General features: G+C 28.8%; 2 protein-coding genes across 2 annotated transcripts; both read right to left on the bottom strand.

The window, feature by feature from the left end:
• Window positions 1–1,076: 1,076 nt before the first annotated feature.
• LOC132945062 (NAD(P) transhydrogenase, mitochondrial-like) lies at window positions 1,077–12,563 on the bottom strand. Its single transcript, XM_061014683.1, has 16 exons — window positions 12,406–12,563; window positions 8,116–8,256; window positions 5,992–6,114; window positions 5,723–5,910; window positions 5,477–5,632; window positions 4,884–5,403; window positions 4,673–4,791; window positions 4,522–4,610; window positions 3,820–4,018; window positions 3,582–3,748; window positions 3,162–3,520; window positions 2,729–2,880; window positions 2,455–2,614; window positions 1,823–1,927; window positions 1,524–1,735; window positions 1,077–1,451 (listed from the first exon to the last, which is right to left on the bottom strand). Exons 2-16 carry the CDS (start codon window positions 8,126–8,128, stop codon window positions 1,308–1,310), a joined length of 2,706 nt encoding a protein of 901 aa, XP_060870666.1. The 5' UTR covers window positions 8,129–8,256; window positions 12,406–12,563; the 3' UTR covers window positions 1,077–1,307.
• Window positions 12,564–20,234: 7,671 nt separating this feature from the next.
• LOC132944627 (transcription factor Dp-1-like) lies at window positions 20,235–26,925 on the bottom strand. Its single transcript, XM_061014079.1, has 7 exons — window positions 26,633–26,925; window positions 23,172–23,322; window positions 21,735–21,944; window positions 21,461–21,609; window positions 21,294–21,376; window positions 21,139–21,222; window positions 20,235–21,073 (listed from the first exon to the last, which is right to left on the bottom strand). The coding sequence occupies exons 1-7, from the start codon at window positions 26,737–26,739 to the stop codon at window positions 21,003–21,005; spliced, it is 855 nt and encodes a 284-aa protein (XP_060870062.1). The 5' UTR covers window positions 26,740–26,925; the 3' UTR covers window positions 20,235–21,002.
• Window positions 26,926–27,180: the final 255 nt, after the last annotated feature.

Below are 27,180 nucleotides of genomic sequence, written 5' to 3'. Positions count from 1 at the left end.
TTTTTAACACAAACTCCCACGTTTCGTGACGTGTGTGCACTGCGAGTTGTGACACCGGTGTGGAAACGCTCCTGCAGATACAGAACTGAAAATATTGAGATTATGAAAAACAAAACCATACGGAAACCCAGTATGTTTTTATTCGTGTCTGCTTATTGAAATTTTAGAACTCTCAATCGATCGTGTCTTCTGCGACGACTGCCGATTTCCATCGTAGAATATAAATGATGGATATTGTATTACATTATTACGTCAATATGATGAATCCATAGATGTAATTATAATGAAACTTTTTATATCAGAGTTCCGTGTTCAGGAACAGTTTGTTCATAGAAATTTATATATAACCAAAATAGTTTATAATTTCGAATTTAAATTATAATAATATACGATATTATAATAAATAAACTTGTCATGGTGAAATGAAGACGGTCTTTGCACTGTTCGGTCTCGCGTATTTTATACATTGCGCTTTTGGGCGTTGTAAAGGTACCTATTTATGCTCCTACGTCACCCAGTTAACAGATTGTATATTTAAAAATGTTTAATGATTATGGAATAGTTATTAATTATTATTTTTCAGTTTATTATTTATTTAAAAAAAAAGTTAACGAATCTTCATTTGTACCTAGTATCTAGAATCGTTACACAAAACAAAAGATATATGATACACCTCAAAAAAATGTATTTCGATACAAGATACTAGATACAATTATTTAATTTCAAAAGATACAAAATACAGTAAAATGTATCTAAGATACGTATCTTGGATACTGCTCATCCCTGCTTATGGGAACATTTCAACAGTTCAGCATACAATATTATACAATATATAATTTCTGAACACTTTTCATTTAATACAATATGATACTAAGTAATAATGTTTTCTTCTGGGCTCGTTAAGTGTTAGGTGTTACTTTGGGACCTCAGAGATATTTCGATTTTAGGCCTATCGATAATTTATAATCAGCAATGGATCCAGAAGTCACTCAAGGGGGGGGGGGAAAGGGCAATTTACGAAACTAAAATTACCTTTTCCACCACTGGCAAGTTAAAAAAAAAAAAAAACACAAATATACAATTTAATTAAAATATAAATAATACAATAAAAAAATATTATTTACATTCCTTACTTATTGTTTCAATAATAACTAAAATAATTATAAAATAAAAATAAATTATAGTAATCAACAGTTTTAAAATAATTTTTTGATAAATAATACAAAAATGTCAATATAAAAAATATTATATAAGCATGAAAAATTAACAATATGAATACAATTATTATGAAAAACTCACTAATTTGTTTATTGATTATCTTTAATTTTAGCCAAAAGCTGTTCACATGTTGTTTTAGCATCTCCTAATAACATATTGGTATTTGGCTTGTAAAATATAGGATTTTCAACAGCTGCATATCCAAAACCCAAGGATCGCTTCATTACAATGACCTAAATTAGGAAAAAATTAGACTTGAGTACCTACTAAAAACTTGTACATTTTTTATTATCTCCAAATTTCACCTGATTTGCATTCCAAACTTTTAACACTGGCATTCCAGCAATTACAGAATTTGGATCATCTTCAGCACCAGAATTAACTATATCATTAGCACCAACCACTAACACTAAATCAGTTTTATTAAAATCATCATTAATTTCGTCCATTTCTAACATATCTTCATAGGGAATTCCAGCCTCTGCCAACAAAACATTTAACTGACCTGGCATGCGACCTAAGAAAAAATACATTCAATAATAAGTATCACTATTTTTATGAGGAGTAACAACAGTCATCTAATAAAGCCAAACAAACAAAATACCTGCTACAGGGTGAATGCCAAAACGGACAGTTTTTCCACTTTTCTTTAAAATTGAAACCATTTCAGCCAATGGATATTGTGCTTTAGCAACACATAACCCATAACCTGTGAAACATAGGATTATAATTTTATTAATGTATAAAAAAGAAATTTCTTTGAATTAATTAAAAGTATACTTTTGTTGTACCTACATTGGTTAAGTCACTAGGTTTTACTTACTAGGTAGTATGGATGTTATTAATTTCAAAAGAGCTTAGGACTTAATATAACGATTTAAAAATGATTCTAGTTAGATTTTATAATTTTACAAAATAAACTTGCAACATTTTGAATTAATATAATTTAAAAATTTAAAATAAAAATACTTAACATAATAAAACCAAAAGCTTCTTTATTTCTATTAATTATCTATTGTATTTTAAATATTATGAATCATAATTTATGATATAGGTACAAGGTACCTACCTAATTAAATATGTGGTTTCTCTTTATATATAAGATATAACACACAATACATTTTATTATCAATTATCATAGAATATTTCAACAAAACACTTGGGGACTAAATTGAAAAACATCACAATAATATTAGCTAAGTATGAAACATTAATCAAACATTTTTTTCATCTTACCTGGCGTGATAATAATATTTTGTGAATTGATCAAGAGGTCAGCTACCTGATCAACATTTGTTTCTGAGTGTGTTCCAGATATTATTTCTTGTGTAGTGGACTTAACAGGTTTATTACCAAAGCCACCAAGTATAACACTAGTCAGTGAGCGATTCATTGCCTTGAAATAAATAATTAAACATATTTTTATATTAATCAGTCTTTAAATAGGTACTCAATAATTGTAAGATTTAAGCTTTGAAACTACTACTGTGTAGAATAACTTATTCCTAACCTTACACATGATGTAAGACAAGATAGCACCAGAGGATCCAATCAGAGCCCCTACAATAGTCATCAAGTTATTATTCAACATAAACCCTTCAGCACACAACGCCCATCCTGAATAACTATTTAACACTGTGATCACAACTGGCATATCAGCACCTAAAAAGTTTTTTATTCATAAAATTATACAATATATATACATTCAAGTTGTTATTGTTATTCATTTTATTTTCTATACATATTGTTGTTATTATAATCCTAATTTCACCCAGTGAATTTAAATATCAAATACCTTATCTTATTTGATTTTGTTATATCTTAATGTTCACAACTATCTTTTAATATTTAGTTAATATTTTAATTGTCCATATTGCCATTATGATTTTTTGACCAATATCTCAACAATAAAAAAAATGCTTAAAAGTATAAATAAAATTTACCTCCAATAGATGAGGTTAGTGACAGCCCTAAAGCTGCCGAAAAGGCAGTAGCAGACGATAATGATGCCAATCCTCCAAACATTGATGGGTCATAGTAAAAGTATGCCATAGAAGCTAAGTTTCCGGCAAGAAGGCCCATATTTATTGTGTGTCTTCCCGGAAGCAATAACGGTGTTGAAGCCAAAATGCCTTGTAGTTTTCCATAAGCGATTAACGACCCACTAAATGTAATGCCACCAATTGACGAACCTAAGAATAATGATGTCTTTATAACATTTGCGGTTGGGTCAGTTGCAAATAATGGGAAATCGTGCATGAATGTTGCTAAACAAGTTAACACTGCTGCTAAACCAACAAGACTAAAAATAAAAGTTATATTAAGTTATGCACAAAAAAAATTTATTTTATCCTAGTAGTTACCTATGGAATCCCGCAACAAGTTGAGGTAGATCAGTAATTTGTATTCGTTTTGCTACAATTGAACCAATTGCACCTCCAAGACCAGTACACAATATCATTTGAGTTAAAACTTCTGTGGATGGTGCAATATATCCAAGTGTTGAGGCAATTCCACCACTAACTCCAATCTGTAAGGAATTTAAATGAAAAATGCATATTAAGATGTATTATTGTTATAATAATGTTTTAAAATACTGACTATTCCTAGATTATTTCCAAAACGAGCTGTTTTTTGTGAACTCAAAGAAGCAATTGCACCAATACAACATAAAGATGATCCCAATGCTGCAAAATTATGTATTTCTGGTAAACCATTCATAATGCCCCATGTATAACCACCAAAGAATACAGAAGCCGGTATCAAATATAACGCATTGTATTCTGGTGGGTCACCTGGCCTAAATATATTGATAACATATTTTTTGTTATTAAGAGAATGTCAGTGCACTATTTTTTTTTGTCTCTTTAGCTCACCCGCAACATACACAAAATGTATTCTTGCAAAATCAATTTTTTTATGTTTTTTTTAGTAATCTTAGAGTAAAATCACCCATTCCAAAAACGATAGAGAATATATTTTTAAGGTTATTATATATCTAACAATCTGTCAAAATACTGTCTCAAAACAATTTAAACAACATTTTTTTGTTTATTTAAAGTCGAATACAAGGTCAAATAACAATAAAATATAAAAACGATATATATCATACCCTCAAAAATATTATCCTCTATAACTTTTGTAATAGTTAATTTTACTCCAAGATTACTCAAAAATACAAAAAAAACAAAAGCGTTTTATATATGTTGCATGAGGGTCTGAGAGAAAACAAATATTGAGCTGACATCCTCTTAAGTTTAATTTTAAAAGCATAGATTTTTACTATCATAAATATGAATATACCTTTTGAACATTTGTAACATACGTTGAGTCACTACAAATCCACCAAATACATTAATAAACGATAAAAGTGCAGCTGATGCAGCTAATCCCTAAAAATAATAATTATTACTATTAATCAGTCTTAAATACAAATGTGTAGGATAGTTATTACCTGTACCGTGTCTGTAGGATAATATGATCCACCCATTAATAACAAACCTCCAACTGCTGTTATTCCTGATATGGCATTAGTAACAGACATTAATGGTGAATGTAATGCAGGAGTTACATCTGAATAATATTAATAATACATTTTTTCTTTATACTTCATTATAATAATAAAAACCATTCAAAAAAGCAGATTAAAAAAATTTGACACTCACCCCAAACTGTATAATAACCAGCAATACTAGCTAAGGAAAATGTAGATGCCATAACAGAGAAATGATGATTAGGAGATACAGCTCCAAATGCTAATACACTACCAAGGCCTGTAGTCACTGCCAATGAATCTTTCAAATGTTTGCCGAGATGATCAACAGGTACAATTTCAACTTTTTTTGAAACCATTTTACTCTCTTTTGGTGATTCAAGTTGTGGAGGTGGTGGTGGTGGCCATAATAACACTCCTGATTTCAAAATAATACTTCCCCTTATAACTTCATCTTCTAAATTTATCCAAAATTGTTTATCACTGCCTATTGTTAGTAAAAATTTTGATATATTATTTGAGTACAAAGAAGAACTTTGTGATGGAAGTTTAGATGGTAAGTCTGTTAGCCCTATGTGCACAACGTCATTATAAGTGTAAATTTCGCCAACACGAGTTGTTTCAATATTCCCGCCTGCTTCTGCAGCTAGGTCAACCACGACACTTCCAGGTTTCATGTTTTTAATGTGTTCCTATAAGTCATCTACATTTTAGAATATTTCACACCAATTTAAATATGGCAATATAATACTAAGTCTTAAGTACTTTTAAAATCAACTTGGGTGCCTGTTTTCCTGGAATTAATGCAGTTGAAATAACAATGTCTACATCTTTTAGTTGCTTAGAAAACAACTCCATCTCCTCTTCAATGAATTCTTTGGACATCTCTTTGCTGTACCCTCCAGAAGTTGAACCTTCTTCCTAAAAAAAAATTGACTTGATTGAATACAGTACCAAATGTATCAATCACACTTATTAGATATTATTCAGAGATATGCATAAACTATATACCTTAATAGAAACAGTTAAAAATTGTGCTCCTAAAGATTCAACTTGTTCCTTGACAGCAGACCGTGTGTCAAATGCTCTCACAATGGCTCCCATATTCTTAGCCTGAGCGATAGCGGCTAAACCAGCAACACCTCCACCAATAACAAATACTTTAGCTGGCGGTGACTTTCCAGCCGCAGTTATTTGTCCTAAAATGTAATTATATTTTATAAAACAACATATTTATGGTTTATGGGATATTAACATTTATGAACAAATATAAATTTAACCGGCTAAAAATCTTGGGTAGTGATTTGCAGCTTCTATGACAGCTCTGTAACCAGCCACGTTTGACATAGAACTTAATACATCAAAAACTTGGGCTCTAGATATTCTAGGCATACAATCCATTGCTGGAAAGTAATACATCAATATTATAAAATATATTGCATAATCCATAACAATCATCATCAGCGTAAGCTATGGATAAGAGGGGTGGGGGGGGGGGGGCGGGCGACCTTTATAATATTAAACCGGGAAAATTCCCCTCTTAGTATTTTGTAATTAATTAGTAAAATATTATCGAAAACTCATTTCAGGTTTTTATTCAGAAAAGTAAGCATAATATTATAAACGATTAAGTATAGAAAAATGTTAGGTATACCTTACCTTATACTTATTAGTTTTTTTTATCAAATGAAAATCACCTTTTTTTTTATAAATTGTTAAGCAGATAACTTTTTTGAAAATGTTAATATATTTAAATCGAAATTCAAACTACAGTAGACTCAATTATATAGCTGAAAATTCGATTTAGCAAGAGTTCCCAATCGTTGAGTGAAAAATAAATATATTTGTAAAAAAATGTATTATAGGTAATGTATTAGGTATGTACAGGGTGATCTTTTATCATGAAACACTCCTTATTTCAAAAAGTATTAATGTTTTTGAAAATATTTTTTTACAGTTTCAATTTGTTAAAAAACAACTTTTTTATTAAAAAAACATATTTTTAAATATTTTTTTACTCTTTTGAATGACAACATAGAGTTTTAATTTCACATTCCAAAGCAGAATATTTTTCTAAGTATTTTGGTACATAAAAAGCGAATTTAGGACGATTGGTTTATGAGTAATAAGTATTTAAAGTTTAGATGGGCGGAGAGGAGTGGTACGGAGTTACCCCGCAAAATGTTTGTCCCACTACTCCGCTTGACTATAATTATATTAATAATATTATTATGTAAGTGTGCCAACCTTTATATACAAAATATATACTTTTTTTTACTAAGTTGCTACTATTACTATATTATAATATGTAACCAATGGCAACTATTGTCTATTTATATAAAAAAAACCAATGGAAAAAAGGACTTTCAGTTTTTCCCAAATCGTCCAATTGTTTTTCCGTTAAAACCTCATTTGGATTATTACAAACGTTGTAAAAAATAACCGAGGCAAATCGGTCCAGCCGTACTTAAGTGATGGGGGAACGAACAGATATCATTTCATTTTTATTTATTTTATATTTATTATTTATTGTAGGTACATAATATTAGGTATATTTTATTTAAAAAGTTTGAATTAATTCGAGATTGTGCACTAACATAATTTTCCTATGATTTATGCAACATTTCCATAGTATAGTGAGTATCAAAATGTTATATGGTCCATCGTCCATACAGTCCAAAACTGGTAGTACATATTATTCCGATACATCGTTTTAATTTTTTTATTATTCCCCCGGGTCTAGTGATTGGAGGGTAAAAATGTAATTTTGAAAAACACATTTTTAAACTGACTACGTTTTACAGTTTTACTCGATTTCGATTTACGACAAATGTACGCCTGTTGCTGAGGCTTAACATTTAATGGTGGTGATAAACGATAAACGATACGATTAAAGTCGATTACAGAAATTAGGGAAATGTACATAATAGATAATATGTATTAAACAATCTCATTATATATAATTTTAAATGGTATAAAAATCGAAGTATTTGAAAATATACCTAGTCCTTAATACTAGGTAGGTATACTTAAAAATTCTCAAAATCAGAACTTCAAATTCAGAAGTCGAAATTATGATAAAATGTGAGCGAGCATGCTTGGTGAATCGTTCTATTTATAAATACTAAGTAGTAGGCAGAATGTTTTCATAGAAGATACACGATCAAATTACATTATTGAGTTTTGTGCAAATGTATAATAGAACATTCAACATTTAGCTCAGATATTACGTTATACTACAGTCTACAGATTTAGTAAATCTTATCTGTGGTCATACTTATAGGTTACTGACATAAAAAAAAGTTTGTACCCCCTTCCCCTCTATATAAATTTCCTAAGTTACGCACATGACAATCATAATAACTATTATAAGGTAGTAAGGTACTTAGGTACCTATAACTTACCAAAAACATTCATTTTTTTTATTGCCAGTTCTTTGATTAAATCATGATTTTTTGTTGGATAAAAATATGATACTAACGTGGAACCGTTTTTAAACAGAGGCACCTCGTTTGGAATGGGATGTCTGACCTTAAGTATAACATCTGCAAATTAAAAAATATATTACCTATGTTAAAAATCAAATTAAATATTAATCACGATAATTAATAAAAAATTTAGAAAGTATAAATACAATAAATTAATTTATGTTCTAAACAATCAAACACATAATTATGTTCAACTGTACAATCTCATATAAAATACATAGTAAATTATAGTAGGTATATAGTCTCTATACAATTCAATATACTATATCAGGTATGTAAAAGTGTCAAACACTTGGCCCACGGTTCATTTTTTAAGGCCGAGTAGCAGTAGCTAGTAGCTAGGTAAATACCTACCAATGTTAATGTCCAGTTAATAACTGTAAAAATAAATTTATCAAAAAAATTATACAATTGTGTCACAACTAGATATGTTAGAGAAAGGTATACATTATATTTTTTTCTGTCTTATCTTCTAATAAATTGTAATTGAATAAGCATTGTGTAGTAGGTATTCTAAGTAATGAATACATTAAAAATTGTACAAAATTTTTTTTCTCGATAAATTGTTATAGTAAACTATTCAAATTTGGTCCAGTTGAAACATTGAAGATTAACATGCATGTCCTAGATTGTCTAGATTATAGATACTAGTCTTGGAACTCGAGCTGATCTCCACTACTTTACTACCTATTGTACCTATATCAACATTTAAAACTCACACATATAATTTATACTTGTGTCGATAAGTGCTATAATTAATGGTAAAAACGAACGTCAAAAAAATCTTATAGGTTATTAAAAACATTGTTATAATAATATATAATAGGTATTTATACATATTATACGTACTTACATAATATATTTTATGCAATTTACTGTGAAATTAGATAACCTTTTTAGTTTTTATTGAAGACTGAAGCCTATTGCAGTATTATCCGCCAACTTTAATCCTAAAATTAATTGTTTTCGTGACACAACGAGTGACTAGGTATATCCAAAGTAATAAGATGATAATTAATAATAATAATTCATATTATACGCAATAGATAAACGCAAAATACGTCATTAAATTATATTGCGTAGGTACCTAAATGTTAACAATGTAAATATAATAATATAATAATAACAACATAAAATATTATGTACTGTAACGCGTATTGCTGAGTGCTGATTATAATGAGAACGATTACAATTAATTACAACTATTAATTGAAGCCATTAAAACTCCGTAAATATCGTATTCGCTAATCACATACATAATATAAAACAAAACTCTTGAACTCCTTAAGAAATTTAAAAAAGTATTTAGTCATTACAAGTAGGTATATAGTAAATTGAATTAATTAAAACAAATCTGACTGATACATTAAAAAAATTACTATTTTATTATATAGGTTAGTAAAGATAACAAGTTTAATAGATATATATAGCACCTACCACAATGTTTTAATTGTTTCAAAATAAACTTTAATAGAAAAATAATAGAAATGATTGTTTCTTAATTTATGCACTTTATGCACAATTGTTTTAGAATATTGTTACTAAATATAAAATGTACATAGCTTTAAGCCTTTAACACAGATATAACCAATGTATATAACCATTAACCAGATATTATACAGATATATAACCAATAATATAAAATAAACCTCATAACCCTAAATAGGGTATAATATATTTGTATACATATAAAGCATATATATTATGTTGACGCAAAACAATTTTGGAATTTTCAGTAAAAAACCCTTTTATATCAAAATAATAATTTATACCTATACTAATAAATATTACTTATTACAGTTCTATACAAAAAACTATGCACTCCAATTATTAATTGGTAATTTTGTCCTATGATAATGATTTAAATTATAGGTACCACCTATATATAAGTTTATTACATAATATTATAATATATCAAATACCTATACAATAATATATTATTATCAAGCACATTTTTAATTAAGGTCAGCGTGTGAATGTTAAATCATCAAATAAATTATCTATACCTACTTACAAAAATGATAGTAATTTGTAGTTATAATTTATAACATAGGTACTTATAATAAATAGGTGAATACTGAATATATGTATACACCTATTAAAAATAATGTATAATCAGGCTTCGTCGGAACCAAATATATTAACGATATCAGATAACAAATAACTCTTTACCTCCGTGATCTTTTCATTAATTACAATTTTGAAAATTATTTTATTATCTAGCCATCTATAGGTATATAGACATTAGACATACATGGTTTACGATCAGTTATTTGGTGGCCTTTTGATATTATTTATATATTTTATATAATATTATATAATTTAATATTCAAAGAAAAAATATGGACGATTTGTAAAACTTCAACTTGAGAATCTCGATATAATGATATTTATAAATGTTGTATACACCTAGGACCTACAGTCATGGGGGGCCCGCCCCTCACTGTTTTAACACCCCCTGTGTTTTGGGTGTTAAAAAACCTCCCATCAGCCGTATTGAATAAAAACATATAGGTACTATATGCCTCAAATTTCAAAAAAATATTTTATGTTGTCTCATGGTTTTATTTCATATTTGATGTTAATAATAAGATGACTAATAACTACAATGGAGAGTGTGTAAGGCCACCACATTTTATATTTAAGTATAAAATTAGAACAACCCCCTAAAAAAATCCTGGCAACGCGCCTTAGGAACTAAGACAAGTAGGACATGTCGTATTTGTCTAGCCATCTTAGGAGCAGGAAATGTTTCACGACAAATTAGATTAATTAAAACCAATATGTAAAGGAACTTTGGAAATTGTTTATCGATGACTGAACGCAATATAGCTATAACACAGTAACAAACTTACACACTACTACACTCGTCACACATTTTTCGTAGGTAATTTTATAATGTTCTAGTTAGTAGTTGTAATGAACTACGAAAATAATCGAAAAACCCAATATATTATATTATACATAATACAAACCTATTTTTAGGGATTTGGTGGGGCGCACGCTCGACTCGGATCCTCGCCTGTGTCATCTAGGAATCTGAGTGGGCCAAATAAGGATCTCCTCTAAATTTAAATAAATGTGAATTGGGAATACCGCAAGTGCCAAGGTATAACAAGGAATTAATCAAAAATTGTATTCCAAATTTAAAGGAAAGGGTCAAATCAGGTGCAGGAGTGATTGCGACATCGCTATTAAAAACTGCCAACTATAACTATAGAGCGTAAACGGCGTTAACGTAGTTTTATTATAAAATATAATTTAAAATTTAACAGTGAACAGTATATCACGATTAAATGTTGATTAGGTTATCATTATCAATCTCAATTCTGGTGAATGGTGATTAAAACAAAAAATAAATAGGTGGTACCTAAAACCCGCAAATTACACGATTTTTTTTACAGCCAGAGAACACAAAATTCTATTTTATTATTTGGTTTAACTAAAATCCATTTAATTAATTGCTTACCAACTATCAGCTCAAAATGTAAAGTTTATAATATTACATTTTCAAATGTTGTCGTAAAAATATATAAATAATCAATTTCAGTAGAAATATGTGTATTGTATAGATAATGATGAATTGTAAATATGGAGATGGTAGTAGATCTCTAATTATAGAACAATTTCAAAGTTAATTTAAAGGACTGGTACCTACTTAATATTAATTTATAAGAATTAAAGTTTAACTAGTACAGTGGCAAGGGGTTTGAAGTTTATGGTCCAGTTGAAGTCTTTATAAGCAAAGATGCAGAAAATATATTCTTCCATCCTGCAATCTTTAAATGTATCATGGCCGCAAAGGTGTAATCTAGGGGGGGGGGGGCAACTGCCTCCTCAGATATTTAACTAAGTGAACAATAGTCATTTTACCTTATATATATTTTTAGTTTTACCACAGTTCCCCCCCCCCCCAAGAATTTACCCTAGTTTACGTCTATAGAGGAAAGGGCAAGGCCCCCCTCAGACATTTTTTAAAATTATATATAAATACATTTTAACTGATTGTCTATTGACTTTTATATTAAGAATAATTTTACATTTTCGTTAAAGCAGTAAAAACGAGTTTTTATATTATGAACGTAACAATGATTAGTGTCTCAGTATCTTGTAGCCCAACCTAAATAAATACTAAAAAAATATTTTTCTAAAAAACACATCATATATCTCAAAGACGTGAATACGTGATTTATGAGTGCAACTTACCCGAATCGAACGCGTTTTCTCTGGAAACGATATCAGCTCCAGCGAGTTCGTAATCTCGATCCCTGAACTTGGATTCGGCACCCGCATTCCGTTCGATTTTTACGTTCCAGCCGAGTTTCGTCAAGAGCTCCGCAGAACTCGGCACCAGGGGCCACTCTGGAAGTTAATTAAAAACATGACAATAACAAACAACGGTCGTTGAACCGTTGCGGCCTTGCGGGGTCCGCAGGTTGATGGCACGGGGAAGTGTGCACGTGCAGCGTAGTATGTAAATAATAAACGTATTATAGTTCACCTCTTCTCCCCTGACCAAGTCTCCTTCGGCACGCCCACTCTGAGTCGGCTGTAGGGCACTCTCGGCTCCGCGGTCGTGGAACCGGAGCCGCGTGCGACTGCGGCGGCGGCGGCGGTGCGCGAATGTTGGCGCGACGCCGCACCAGCTACTAACCGGAACATACCGTGGATATACCGGATGGTGGTCCGATATCGATAATAGTTGGTATTTGGTACCTGCAGACTACAGTTGGGACGCGACAACGAAATAATATTATATACCTGATGATATTAAGTACGAAAATACTAGTACAATAGTACCTACACACGAGTACGCACTACGCGTCTACACTCGCGTCGGTGGTCGACGAGATTGTCGATTGCCGGCAAGTGGAAACGTTTTCTCCTCTTCCGTCGATTTTATTATTTCGTTACTCCCGACGAAACCGTACGAGTGTTGCGCGTGGATGCGGTGCGCGCGCATACACGATATAATATCTATTATTATTTTATGATGTCCAAATAACGAACGAATAAAAAGACGGAAACGACGACGAAAGAATATAATATTATTATTTACAAAAATAAGTCGTGAACCCGTGACACGCCATCGGACGCGACAAGCACCCACGCGAGTGCATACTGCATTTTTATACACGGCGGCAAAAAATAACTTAATAATATTATACCGAATATATTATTATATATTCCGTCAAGAGCGCCACGCGGTATGCCGGTATACGAGCTCCTCCCATTCGTGATGCAATAACAATAAAATATAAGCTCGCAGGCATTCTCCATATACGAGTGAATACACTCGTCAAAATCAAAACAATGGCATACTAACTGGGGCTATGCTTTGATGGCTATTACTACGTTTCGATGAGCGTCTTCAATTTTTTTTTTCGAAATCGTAAAAGAGTGAAAATCGTACCCTTTACAATATTAGCATCTATAAAGGGCAACCGGAGTGTTATAAATTATAATTTATAGTTGCGCCAGGGATTTCGAGGGGTGCGTGACATGAATTTACTCCTTTTGACTACATTTTTATATTGTCCGTTCACAAATGCTCGATATGCATAGACAATTTTAGAAAAATATTCTGCTGTATTTCTGCTTTATATTATGAAATTTAAATTCAAAATAAATAGTTTCACCTATCACTATCAAACATAAGGGTAAATAGTTATCCTTTTAGACTTAATTTTATAAATTGGTATTTATGACTGAATGAGGTTCAGCATAATATATAGATAGTATATGATCAATAAATAGCCCTACATCGCAATGTTAATAAATTATAATCTTATATTCTAATCTATGTAAACGCTATATATTATTGCATTAAAAATAATAATACTAAGTTCACAAGAATTGTAAAAAATAATAATTTATTACATTTTGCCATTTTGGAAAGAATATCTGAACAAGTATTATACGCTGGATATAAGTACAATATCGCTTGCAATTAAAATCGCACAATGTTATATTATAGTCTTGTCGACTTTCATCGCTACCTACTAAATAGAAAATCATCGCAAGTTGGTTTATTAAAATTTTTTTGATTTTCCTTTCGTATACCTCACATAAAAATTGAAGAATACACAACTCCATAATTCATTCACTAATCAGTGTTATCTTTGTATACTTTATTACTTTATACAAATTCTAAAATTGGATTTTACACATTCAACATTGACTGAATAATCCTCAAGACCTCAACACTGCGTCTGCACGTGTTACGAAAAAAAAGGAACAAAAGAACTTTTATATGGATTTCCTTGGTAATTATTTGACGAACCTACTTTCAAAAACTCTTTAGTATAGTTTTGTATAGTAGAGGAATAATAAACGTTATATAAGTAATAAACGTTATAAAGTATTAAAGTTTGAATAGTTTGATGTTAAAGGAATCGCTCTATATAGTGTATACTATTAAAGTATATAAATATATAATTGAATAATGAAACACGTCTATTCGATTGAATAATATTATATTCAACTCTATTCAAGATTAAACTATTATAACAATTTTTATAAAGATGATTCTACAATCTCTTAATGGGTTAATATTTTCTGTTCTTTCAGAATCAATATAATATTATGTTTTATTTATAAACAAACGTATTATATGCGCTTCAATAACATTATTGATTCTTTTACTGGTAATCTCGAACACATAAGTAAATACACATAGGTAAATTATATTAATTCGTATGTGTAGTGTAAATAAAGATTATTGTTCAAGATAGTAATATCTTAAGAGGATGACAGCGCACTGTTTGTTTTCTCTCTCTGGCGTGACCACAAGCAACATATACAAAACGCATTTACGCAATTATTTTTTTATGTTTTTGAGTTATCTTAGAAAATATTACCTATTACAAAAGTTATAGAGGATAATATTTTTGAGAGTATGACTTATCGGTTTTATGTTTTGTTGTTATTTGACTTTGTATTCGACTTTCAAAATAACAAAAAAAATGTTGCACATTTAAATAACGTTTAAATTGATTAGAGACAATATTAAAACAAATCGATATATTGTATCCTCAAAAATATTATTCTCCTTCGTTTTTGTAATGGGTAATTTTACATTTTTACTCTAAGATTACTCAAAAACACAAAAAATTGATACTGCGTAAATTTGTTTTGTCTATGTTGCGAGTAGACCAGAGAGAGAAAACGGACAGTGCACTAACATCATCTTATAAAACTATTAAAACATAATATATTTATAAATTATGAATTATAATTTATATTTTTATAATGTTATGTACCTAATAATTTTGTATAATCGATACACCGAAGCTAGACACTTGTCAGTCAGTAATCACTAATCAGTATCAATATAGTCAGCACGATTATAAAGGACTTTATAATAGTGATAGTCAGTTATAAATTATAATATCAGTATCAGTATTCAATGCGCGTTAGTAACTATATAATATATACCGTATATAGTATATACCGACTTACCAGTTTTACCTTCTATAGTCACTACATGCATGTCGTTTAGAGCCCTCTCTAAACATCATAAGCTACCTATAAATAATAGTTTCTTTCGATAATCTTTATAGAAATTCAGAGAGTATTTAAAAATTATAATCACGCCATCACGGCCTATACAAATTGTACTATTGGATACATTTTTTCCCTCCGTATATGCCTAAGTGCCCGCAGTAAGTGGGTAAATAGTTAAAAGTAGAATTTTTGGTCGCATAAACATGGTTCACGAGCCACTAAATCATGTTTAAGAGATCATTAGCTCATTATTACGTAAGCCATTAGTATATTCTATATCAAAATTCAAAAATCATAGCTCTAAGATCGTATTAGAAAAAATACCGAGGAATACCGTGTCGTATATATATATACGTTAGTAGGTTTGAGACTTCGAGTTACTATTAAAAGTTAAAACTACTATACTGAACGTAGGTATATATTATATATATTGTATAAAGAGGTAGCTTAAAATTATTTCAGATATTTTAAAAATTTATTGTTTTATGTATAGAAAATTGTAATACAACTATATAAGTATAAGTGAAATGTTTCAACTTTCAAGTTTCTATAATTAAATATTTATTTAATTACAACAATAAATAACTATCTAGGAGGAAAACATTTATTTTTAGTTTAAATACTCAATTTTCTTCAAAATTAAAACTTAAATTCGTAAAAAAATGTGCTTATGTATTTTCGATATTTTTAACTCTAGTAAGAACTTATGGGGATTTTGCCATTTGGTGTTGTACTTTCAAGCTTTTTAACCTAGAAATTAAAACTGTACATAAACTTAAAGAAATATAAAAAAGTAAAAAATCGAAAATTTAAAAAAAAAAATCAATAATTATAATATCTTATAAATAAAATGGTGTGTTATAGATGTTTCATGAATTTCGAGTCCCTACAGTTATTCCTACAACAAAAATGAAAATCAATTTAATTGAAAAAGTGACGAGACACAAAAATAAATAAAATATATTATATACCATGACATCAAAACCAATATCTACATTCTACATATTGCAGGTCGCTCCACTCAGAATCTAATAAATAGCCAATAAAATTGTTTTTTTTTTTTTTTAAATCGAAAATCTTTTTTATTGTTATGAGCTGTAGGTACATGTTTTACAAGGAGAGGGTGAATTCATATTGGTTTTTACATAGTCTTCGCGCAGGTCGTGGTTAGTCAAAAAAATATATTTATGTTAGGTACCTACCGTCAATGGTGTAGGTAATTTAGGTAATAACGTAAACAATAGTAAATACCTAACATTATAATTATACGATATCGCCATTCATCAATGTTTGGACATCAATAACATACAATATAAACTATAATCGATGTTATAAAAATCAAATAGGTATACCTACCGATTTGTTAATACATTTTACAACCATGACTAGAAAATTACCTTGTAATGTCTACAGCTGGATAGACAATGTTGATTATTTTGTTTTACAAAATATTTAAATTGTGTTCAAAATGTAAAAGTATGTACACTTGTACAGTGCACAGAAAAATGAATCGACTGTGTAGGTAGGTAGTAGGTACCAGTTGTACCTCAACTATAATAATAATAGGTACCTATAATATGTTATGCAATGTGCTTGTAAGCCTGCGTGTTTAATAATATTATAAGTACCTATAACAAATAAGTTGTCTGTTATCGCGATTATAAATTTAAAGTTGTATAGCAAATAGGTACTTACCTACCTACTACACAGATCGTGGGCATATTACAGAACCCGAAAGTATGTTTTTGTTAGTACCTACTGATTAGATAAATCGATTTTAAAACACAGGTCTGTTTCTAATTCAACAGCGCGGCTAGGTAATAGGTATAGCATTATCTATAGCCGTGTTCAACAGACATTTTATCAATAATTATTGTGGTGGAAAGACCAGAATTATCTTAATGAAAGAAAATATTAATAAAATATGTCTCATCGCTCGAAAATAATGAGCATTAGCGTTATTTCATAGTCAAATAGTCAATATCATAATATAGGACATAGGTAGGTACAGTCTTGATCAGAAATATCGTTATTGACTTAACTAATATAGCCTATAGTGTTAACATAGATATCTTCAATTTTATTATAAATTATAATTTATATAAATGTAGGCCTGGTTAATCAGCAATTTAATAATTTAACCATGAAATATCATAAAATAACAATAAATGACACTAGTAATACGATATCAACGTATTATAGACACAATATCTCATATTAGTATTGACATTTGATGTAATTAATACGTAAATAAGAACTTATAAGTTATAACGTTAAACTTAAGTAGGTACCTAAACACAAATTAATTTGGTCAAACCCAGAGTTTTGGACTTTTAAAACCGAGATTTGGTACATCTTATCTTAGGATAAACAATCGGTGTTGGTAAAAGTCCGGATTTTTACCAATTGTATGATATTCTTAATCTTATTTTATACTCGCGCGTAAATTATTATTTAATTATAATATTTCATGTAAATTTAAAAATAATAATTTAAGTAGGTATACCTACTATACCTGCGTCCTGCAGTATATTTAAATACTCATTAGCATATCTACTCGAATACTCGATCGAAGTAAAGTTGATGTGGTCCGTTGTGGTAGTGGGATGTTATAAATTATGGATGGAGATTTTTATCGCACTGTTAAAAAAACTTTTTACTCGGAATTAATTTACTTTATAAGTATAGTTAATGTGGAAAATTTTTTTTGGAATCGGAAACATTTCCAGAAAATCAAATTGGTATTCATCAAGCGGCACCTACGCAAGTTTTTGACTGATGGAGGGTGGACCAGGAGTAATAAATAGTGACTATTTGAAAAAAATTACCTATACCTAGTACAAACCGAATATTGGAATCCTCGAACAAAAACGCGCGTGATTAAAAAGAAAAACATTCATATTATGTCTTCAGGTTTAAAAGCATATTATACCGAGTGAGCCACGCAATACCTATACATAATATGAATTTCACACAAAACACGCATTCGGAAAGTTGTAACCAAAACTATTTTCAAAATGTATAAGTGGTCTGGGTTTTGGAGGTACAATTTCGTGTCACGCAATTTAAATAAAATTATAATATTGATGGGTATTATATTAGTAGGTACATTCAACATTGTGTTGGCCCTCCCTCCCATATTAGATACCTGATACACCTGTTCACTATTCAACTCTTGCTAGCCGTCTAATAGCTAGGTCGTAAGTATACCTAACTCGATTGAGTAGCATTGTAATTTGTAGCAATAATGAATCAAGTCGGAAGTCCATACCCAAGTGAACAAATACTTTATTATTATTTATTACAATAATTTAAGTTAAATAGTCCTAACACAGTATTGAATGGATTGTAGTTCCAATGATCAAATGAAATATTTTAAGTATGTACAGGTAATGTCACTAGAATAATTGAAATCCTAAAAGAATAGATGAAGTGTTAAGCAACAAATTATTGTGATGACTGGCGTTAAGGTTCTAAGGTCTGAGAACCTCGTATTCTGATACCAAATAATAAATAACAGACTCCGAGAGTTCCACAATAGTGCAATACTATAATATGCAAGGGTCTGCGATGTAGTCACATACGCCGTGGCCCATCTGGTCTTCGCTAGAATTATACGTCTGCAGGAGTGTCACTGTCAATGATCGTAGTTTACCACATCTAACCGTATAGATAAATTGATATTTTAGTATTTTAGTATAAAAACTAATAAAGTAGGTAATAATATTATAGTATTTTACCAATGTATAACACAAAATCTTTTTTAAGAATCTTCAAAAAAATTAACAATATGATGGTCTTCAATTATTTCTATAACCTATAAAGATTAGGGTAAGGTTAGGTATGATAAATTCTTAGACTCTGATAATAATAGATGTTATGATATTTTAAAGAGTAAATCAAGAATAGATCGTTAGGAACACTTAACATTTTAATTTAATTCTTCTAAAACCTATGTAATTTAAATGTTTTAAAACAAAAAAAAATTGTTGAAGTAATTTATATTATCCACTCTACTGCCCTAGGTATTTATATATTATATTTTTGATCATAACTTAAATGCTAATGATTTTCATAAGGCTCATTAACAAATTTTGCGAACAAAATTAATATTTCAATGTGAATTACCTTCAATGGCCCAGATTGGCCCTTAAAGTGGGTTATGTCTAAAACTATATTATAATAGTTCCATGTTTATTTGTGAGATTCTATTAAGAAGAAATTCATTTTATTTATAAACCCATACAATTATTATTATTTTTAAGGTTCTAGTTGATTAATTTTAATATTTACATCTAATAATGTTAATTTACCTATACATTTTAAAGGAGTGGTAAAATATAAATAACAACATGAAAAATAAAGGTTGGTATCAGCAATACCTACTTGTACCAGTTTACCGATATTGAATTATCGTAGACCTTAAAAATGTAAGATACTAATTTGTATACTATTTAATTTTATTATCAATTTTGTAGTATAAACAAAAGGAATAATATAAAAAGAATACTAAATTTATACAACATAAAATTAAATGTATTACATAATATATTTCAGTGTTTTAATGAACATACATGATACATGTTATGTGTTAACTTAATACTTTCTTTAAAGACACAGTGGTATTATCGATACAATGTATGGTAAATTCAGGCGTAATAAATGAGTACCTCAAAATAATCAACAAAAATACTTGTATACCATAACATTATACAGTCCTTGTTATGGCACAAATACTCTATCTCTCATTCTTTCTCTCTCACACAATGTATAATACAATATTTTATTTTCATACTTAAAGATTCGTACATTTAAGTATTGTAAATTATAATTAAATATTCTAAGTATACAAAATTCTTTCATCTACATTAATGGAGATGTAAGTGTTTTATCATTATAATTAAATATTCTAAATATACATATTTCTTTCATCTACATTAATGGAGATGTAAGTGTTGTATATCATTTCATCAATTTGATATCGTTTGACAACAAATACTAACCGTATAACAATATTCTTAATTTCATAATTCCTAAGAGTAAAAATATTAATAAATAAATAATTACAAGAATTGTACAGAGAGAAAATTACCCGTCATCCTATATATCATCATTCGTAAAAATAAAAAATATATATTGACTGTACCAATAACACCAAAATTGTTCATGCATCAACAAGCAATGTGACCTAACTTACATTAATCATAACTTAAGATAATATTTTGTAAAAATAGAGTGATTTTTAATTAAATTTCTGATAATTATTAGGCATTGATCAATGCAAAAGTCACCTCACTTTAGCTAGACTTGAACTTTTTTTTTGGCTGTTCTTCTACTACATCTAAAGCTGATGATTCAACTGCTATTCCTAAAACATACAATTAAAGTAAGTATAATACATTTTAATAATCAACTTCAATTTTTGTTATATACGTGATAAAAATTCATGTAATTTCTTTGGTACGCATGTTTTTGCTTGTTCTAATTGATCTGCAGTACTTGTGCCCGTATTAAGACCTAATAAAAAAATATATAGTATGTTAGCAATGCTTATTGAGTAATTATATTATAAATATTTTAATGTATACCTAATGAAAGGTTCATGCTTTTTAATAAATCCATATCTTCTACAATTTCATAACTGTTACTAAACCCAAATAAATATTCTTTCCTGAAAAAAAAAATTAAAATTGTATATATGTATTATGAATATTATTGACGATAAAAATATAATTTTAGCAAAAAAATGTCTAACTTGTCTTGAGATATACTGCAATCAATTACAGTTCCAGGATCAGCTTTAATGGCAATGAATGGCAAACTAAGAACTGAAGCAGAAGACGGCCGACCATGTATCTGTTCATACTTTTTATTTTTTTCAACAAGTTGTTTAAATGTAACTTGCTGTCAACATAAATAAATACAATTTACACTATAAAATATATGTACTATGTAAAAAAATAATAATAAAATATAAGAAATGTCATTGGTATTGAGTGGAACCATAGTTTAATTAAAACAGTACATACTTGAACAATTAATTCATGCAAAAATGCTTGTTTTTCATTGAGCCGCGCCATTAATTCTTCTCTCTCTCGAGTTAATGTTGTAGACTCCTGATATGAAGTCACTGGTAATCCTATCCATTTGATTTCTTTCTTTTCTTTTGATATAATATTCATGGCCATCAAAACATTTAAAGCATCATACACTCGTCTTCTCACATTTTTTTGGTCATACTGTTAATTTAAAAATGAACATGACATGACATTTAAGTTTTATAAAATAAAACCTACTAATTAATAGTTAGACGTGTTCTCTCTGGCTTACGTGGCAAATTTTATGTTCACAATGATCAAGTTTACTCAGTCATTTTTAAAATTAGAGTGAATTGAACCAAACAATATATTATTTAAAGCTATCCAGGGCATTTCTTATAGATATTTTAATTACAAACTAAGTTATGAGCGTTTTAAAATTATCATAAATTGGTTTAAAATTAAAATATCAATAAAATCCTTAAAAAATTCCCAGATAATAATCTTACAGTTAAATTTAATAATAAGTAAATTCAATCTAGTTTTAAAAATAACAGAGTAAAATTATCTATGTTGTATGTTTAAAGACAGAGACAACACATGCGGGTATGACATTCTTTTAAGTAGACAAGAGTTCGTTCATACAAGTATGGTATCACATTGAAATATTGAATGTATTTTGTTGATAATTTGTATGATAATTGTAATTTAATTTATAACCGTACTTAAAACAAAGTATTAATTTCATCCCTTGAACAAATATGTATATACAACAATTTCTAAATTATTTAAATGTTGTATTGCACTGAGAAAAATATAGATATATTGAGCATATTTATCAGGGGTGTTAATAAAGATTGAACACATTAGAATAACTTTTAATAACTTAATTAAAACTTAAATATGTATAGTATAATATTTATACAGAGTGAATCCCCAAGCATGCTAACCCTCTTTTTTTATTCAATTATGCAGTTGTTCAAAATCAGTCAATGATTAATTTAATCCATCAACATAAATAATTTGTAAAAATGGTCCAAGTATAATAAAAATTAGATACAATTTATATTTTTGTAAAACCATTTTTAAGAACTATTATCTTTAGAATAGACATTTTAAAAACTAAGAAAGTACTCCTTCAAATTTTAAATTAGGAATACCAAAATTTTCAACAAAAAAAATATCCCCTAAACTATTTAAGTAAAAAAGGGGGGTTCCCATTTAAATAACAGAAGTTTGTATCATTACAGGACACTCCTAATGTAACACAAAAAAAATCAAAAATTTAAAAAAAAATTGGCTTTAAGTTGATTTAAAAATTTCAAAAATCAGAATTTTAATAAATTCATTATTAAAGGAAAAACCCCAGGAAAAACAGAAATAAGCATTATAATTATAACTTATAAAATATTAAATTTAGAAACTTACTTGTTCAGCATTACTACCCTCTGGATACTCAGCAACAAGTTCGTCTGCTACTTCATTATAAGTAGTTAACATTTTACTGCGTACTTTTTCACATACACGCATAGCAAAATGGCGTAGACCTTTTCCAGGTTTTTCATTTCGTCTTCGCTTACTACAAAAGATTAAAATATTCTTTACTATAAATCCTTTTTTTTTTTTAATTTATAAGAGGTAATGAGATAATTTAAAAATCATTTGATGAAACACCAGACTATCTTTGTTTTTTTATTTTATGGTAGTTAGCCATATTATTTAATATTATGTGGTTGCATTGATAATGACACACTTAAACAGCAGAAAAGGTAGCACTTAACTAATTAGTTAATATGTTAAAAAAAACCATGTTTATACAATAAAAATATAATATAAATTATAACTTATAACTATAGAATTAATTAATCTTTTTTTCATGATGTGCAAGATTTTAAATAAATATTCCTTGATTGATGGACACAGTAATATAATTGCCTAAATCCTTACAGCCAGTGTGCAATAAGAATGATTAAACCCTAATCACCTTGTAGATATATTTAAAAAAAATTTTTTTGAAAAATATTTAGGTAGGTTACCAAATTAGAAAATAAATTAAAATTCATAAATGTATAAAGTTTTAAATTACATGAACTGAAAAAAAATTTTTAAATGTAATATAAAATAGCGAAAAAAAACAAAATTTGCATTAAATATGAAAAAAGTTTCAAGATGTAATTTATTATTACATAAATTGAGCTTTATGCTATGAGGGTTGTTTTACATTATAATAAGCTAAAAAAATACAATTATCTACAAATGTACAAATGTACAATTTTACAATACAACATGGATGTTTTTAAGGAGACCTTATTTTTTATTTTTTGGAGGATAAGGGTGTGTGGTGTGTAGACAGTTAGAATTTTTGAGATAGCTTTTTGTGCTTATTTAAATTAAATTAACTAAGTTTTTAAGAGCTGTTTTAAAAAAGCCTGGGCAAGTTAATGATCATTTCTGACTAGTTAAAGTTAGAATATTAAAAAAAAAGAACTAATTAAGTAGGTTTTATGTTGGTTATGTTACTAGAAGTTACTAAGAAATACAGAGTGTACCAGAAAGACCTGACAAATGAAATAACTTTTGTTCTAATAATTATTTATTTTAAAACATGTACTGAATTTTTATTTGTATTTTTAAATGTTGAAAATAAAAAAAAATGTACAACTGGATCAATTTTACTTAACAAAAATAATGAGATTTCAAAATATTGAAAAAAATAACTGCATGACTTAAATCAACGTTTTTACATTCAAACTTTTTCTAAAAACCAGATTTACAAATTTACGATTTTTTAAAAAAAAATGTATATCAGGTTTAATTTTTTTTTTAGTATTAAAAATAATTATAAAAATGTCTTACAATACATGTTGCAAACATGCCTGTAAATGATATAAAACTTTAAAAAAATATTGATTTCAACAAAAGTTATTTCATTTGTCAGGGTTTTTGTTACACTCTGTATGTTACACTTAGTTAAGACTATAATTTTGTCAATTAAAACACCAACTAAGTTAACAAAATAGTGGTGTATTTATGGGATGACAAGGGGAATTTGCAACACCCTTTCCTCTACAAGACGCTTTTTTTCCTTTTGCTTTCTGTATATTTATTTTTGATTATATTATACTTTTACATTTTAATGATATTAAAGTAGTGAGGTATTTAATAATCCGCCCCTCAAATGGTTCACAGCTACGCCAGTGTAACAAAAAGTTATGTACTACAAAAATATTAGAAACCACCTATAAAATATATATAAAGAAACCAGAGTTAAATTATAATAAATAAGATCCAATGATACAATAATTTAAATTTTTATGATATTAAATTAATTTACAAAAAAATATTGATTAAATTTTAATAAGTGATGAGTTTTAATAAGGATTTTACAAATTTTCTCAGTACATTTTTTTAAGAATAATTAATTAAAAAAAACTTTTGAATAACTTTATGAATTTTTTAAAAACAACTCAATATTTACAGGAAAAATACAACTATTTGAGTTACTCAAACAAGCTACTAAACAAAGTAACTAGTTAACCTAACTTAACTTCTAACTTTCTAACTAGTTAGTGCTCAGCATTGAATTTTAAAATACCTATTTTGATGATTTAAGTTTTAAATATCCCAGCTGGTTATGTCATACAATTAGAATCCTCTGTTGCCTAATTTTACAGAAGTACCTAAAATAAAATTATCATACACAAAGTATGTATACACGTGGAAACCAAAGTAAAATTTAAATTTAGTAAAATTAAAAAACAATTTTCTGAAAAATGTAATATTTAAGTTAATATAAACACAAACTATAAAATGGAAATATATTATAAATACCTAGGTACCTATAATACTAATCGCCAAACAAATTAAAAAATGTAATTATTAAATATCTACTACTAAATATTAGGTAATTAAAGTAACTTATCACGGTGTATACATTTTATATATACCTATTACCTATGTATAAATATGTATGTAGATAAATATATATATGTATAGTATAAACATATATATATTTATACATTTTACTCGATCAACTAAAAATATAACTTAATTGATTTAAAAAGTGAGTAATTTATAACTTAATTTGTAAAAATTAATTTTAATAATAGATTTTATAAATTCTAAAATTTTAGCTCTCATTGTTCAAAAGTAAAAATTTAAAAAAAAAATTGTACCTACATATTTTTAAATTAAAAAATAATATCTCAAATATAATATAAAAGTAAAAATTATATTGAATTTAGATACCATTTACAATTAATAGTAAAAATACTTTAGAAATACAGGAACTTTTAAATGTCGAAAGACAAAATTGGTTATTAATCGTAAAATAACGGAATATTCCCACTACTTTTGTTACACAAAATTTGAAAAGTTCTTTTAATACAAAGCCACAGTCAACAAGTTAGAATAAAATTTCATATTTTTGATATTTTTTCAAAAAAAATTTATCTTGTAAACATGTAAGCTACAAAATCAAGTACTTTTAGTCAGTGTCGATCAGCCCCCCAGTACATCATTTTTCAAAGGCATAAATTCTAAAATTGAAAAGATGTAAGCCTCTGCCTACCCTTTGTTTTTGAACATGAGATATTATAGTATGTGGGCGTACAATATGTTTATCCATCGCACGGGATGTAATGTAAACCTCATAGAGCCCCATCATTGACAATGTCTAGTGCTAAATTCTCGAAATCGCCAAAACTTTAGACTGCAGTTGTGTCAAACACTTATCGTTCGATCCTAAAAATTGGCCCTCAGAGTGACCACTAAAGCGTGGATCTCTGGGGGCGCGTGGCCAGCGAACCCCATTTGCGCGCGTTCCAGGACGTTTCTGGGCCGACCTAGTCCGCGACTCGTAAAGCGGACGCGCTGGCGAGTATACTTACTAGGCTGGTATGGGGGCCATATTGACGACAGGAACTGCTTGACTGGCGGCTTCGTTCTCCTGTTTGACGACTACGTACGAGGAAGATGTAGAGGACGACGAAGACATAACGCACCACCGCCCGGCGGCCTTTGGAGCGGCGCAGTGAGAACGCGGATGGCGCGAACAAGCTTAGGGGTGAAGGACGAAATGGCTGATGAACGTTTCTGACCAGACGGGTATTATTGTTAGGTACAGAATAATAGTAACACCACAAAAATGTCGACGGGACGACGCACGTTATCAAGCTGCTCGCTTGGCATCCAAGTGATAACGAATGTTTGGCGGCGTTCGCGAACGGGCGGGAAAAATTGTGTAAAAGCCCCGGGAGGAGAAAAAAAATCCCCCCGACACCAAAAAACCGGAGAAAACCAATTTTTGAAACCCTCTTTGGCGTGGTTGGTTTTCATGGTGGTGCGAAAATTTCCCCCCCTTAGACAAAGAGCCAAATAAAACTAGAAAATCGCGCGCGCTTCTACAGCTCACTTTCACCTTTATTGTAACTATATT

The sequence above is a fragment of the Metopolophium dirhodum genome, chromosome 5, assembly GCF_019925205.1.
Source record: "Metopolophium dirhodum isolate CAU chromosome 5, ASM1992520v1, whole genome shotgun sequence".
NCBI lineage: Eukaryota > Metazoa > Arthropoda > Insecta > Hemiptera > Aphididae > Metopolophium > Metopolophium dirhodum.
Note: the sequence above shows the minus strand (reverse complement) of the source record. Positions and strands in the feature narration are given on the sequence as shown.

What these genes read in the sequence shown, in the direction of transcription:
- LOC132945062 (XM_061014683.1), bottom strand. An exon ending in TTTTAACTGTTTCTATTAAG is followed by an intron (nt 5,633 to 5,722) that starts GTATATAGTTTA and finishes ATTTTTTTTTAG; the next exon opens with GAAGAAGGTTCAACTTCTGG. An exon ending in ATGTTACAAATGTTCAAAAG is followed by an intron (nt 4,019 to 4,521) that starts GTATATTCATAT and finishes CAATATATTTAG; the next exon opens with GCCAGGTGACCCACCAGAAT.
- LOC132944627 (XM_061014079.1), bottom strand. Translation starts at nt 26,739, where the DNA reads ATGTCTTCGTCGTCCTCTACATCTTCCTCGTACGTAGTCGTCAAACAG. An exon ending in TGCATGAATTAATTGTTCAA is followed by an intron (nt 21,610 to 21,734) that starts GTATGTACTGTT and finishes TTATGTTGACAG; the next exon opens with CAAGTTACATTTAAACAACT. An exon ending in TGCAGTATATCTCAAGACAA is followed by an intron (nt 21,377 to 21,460) that starts GTTAGACATTTT and finishes TTTTTTTTTCAG; the next exon opens with GAAAGAATATTTATTTGGGT.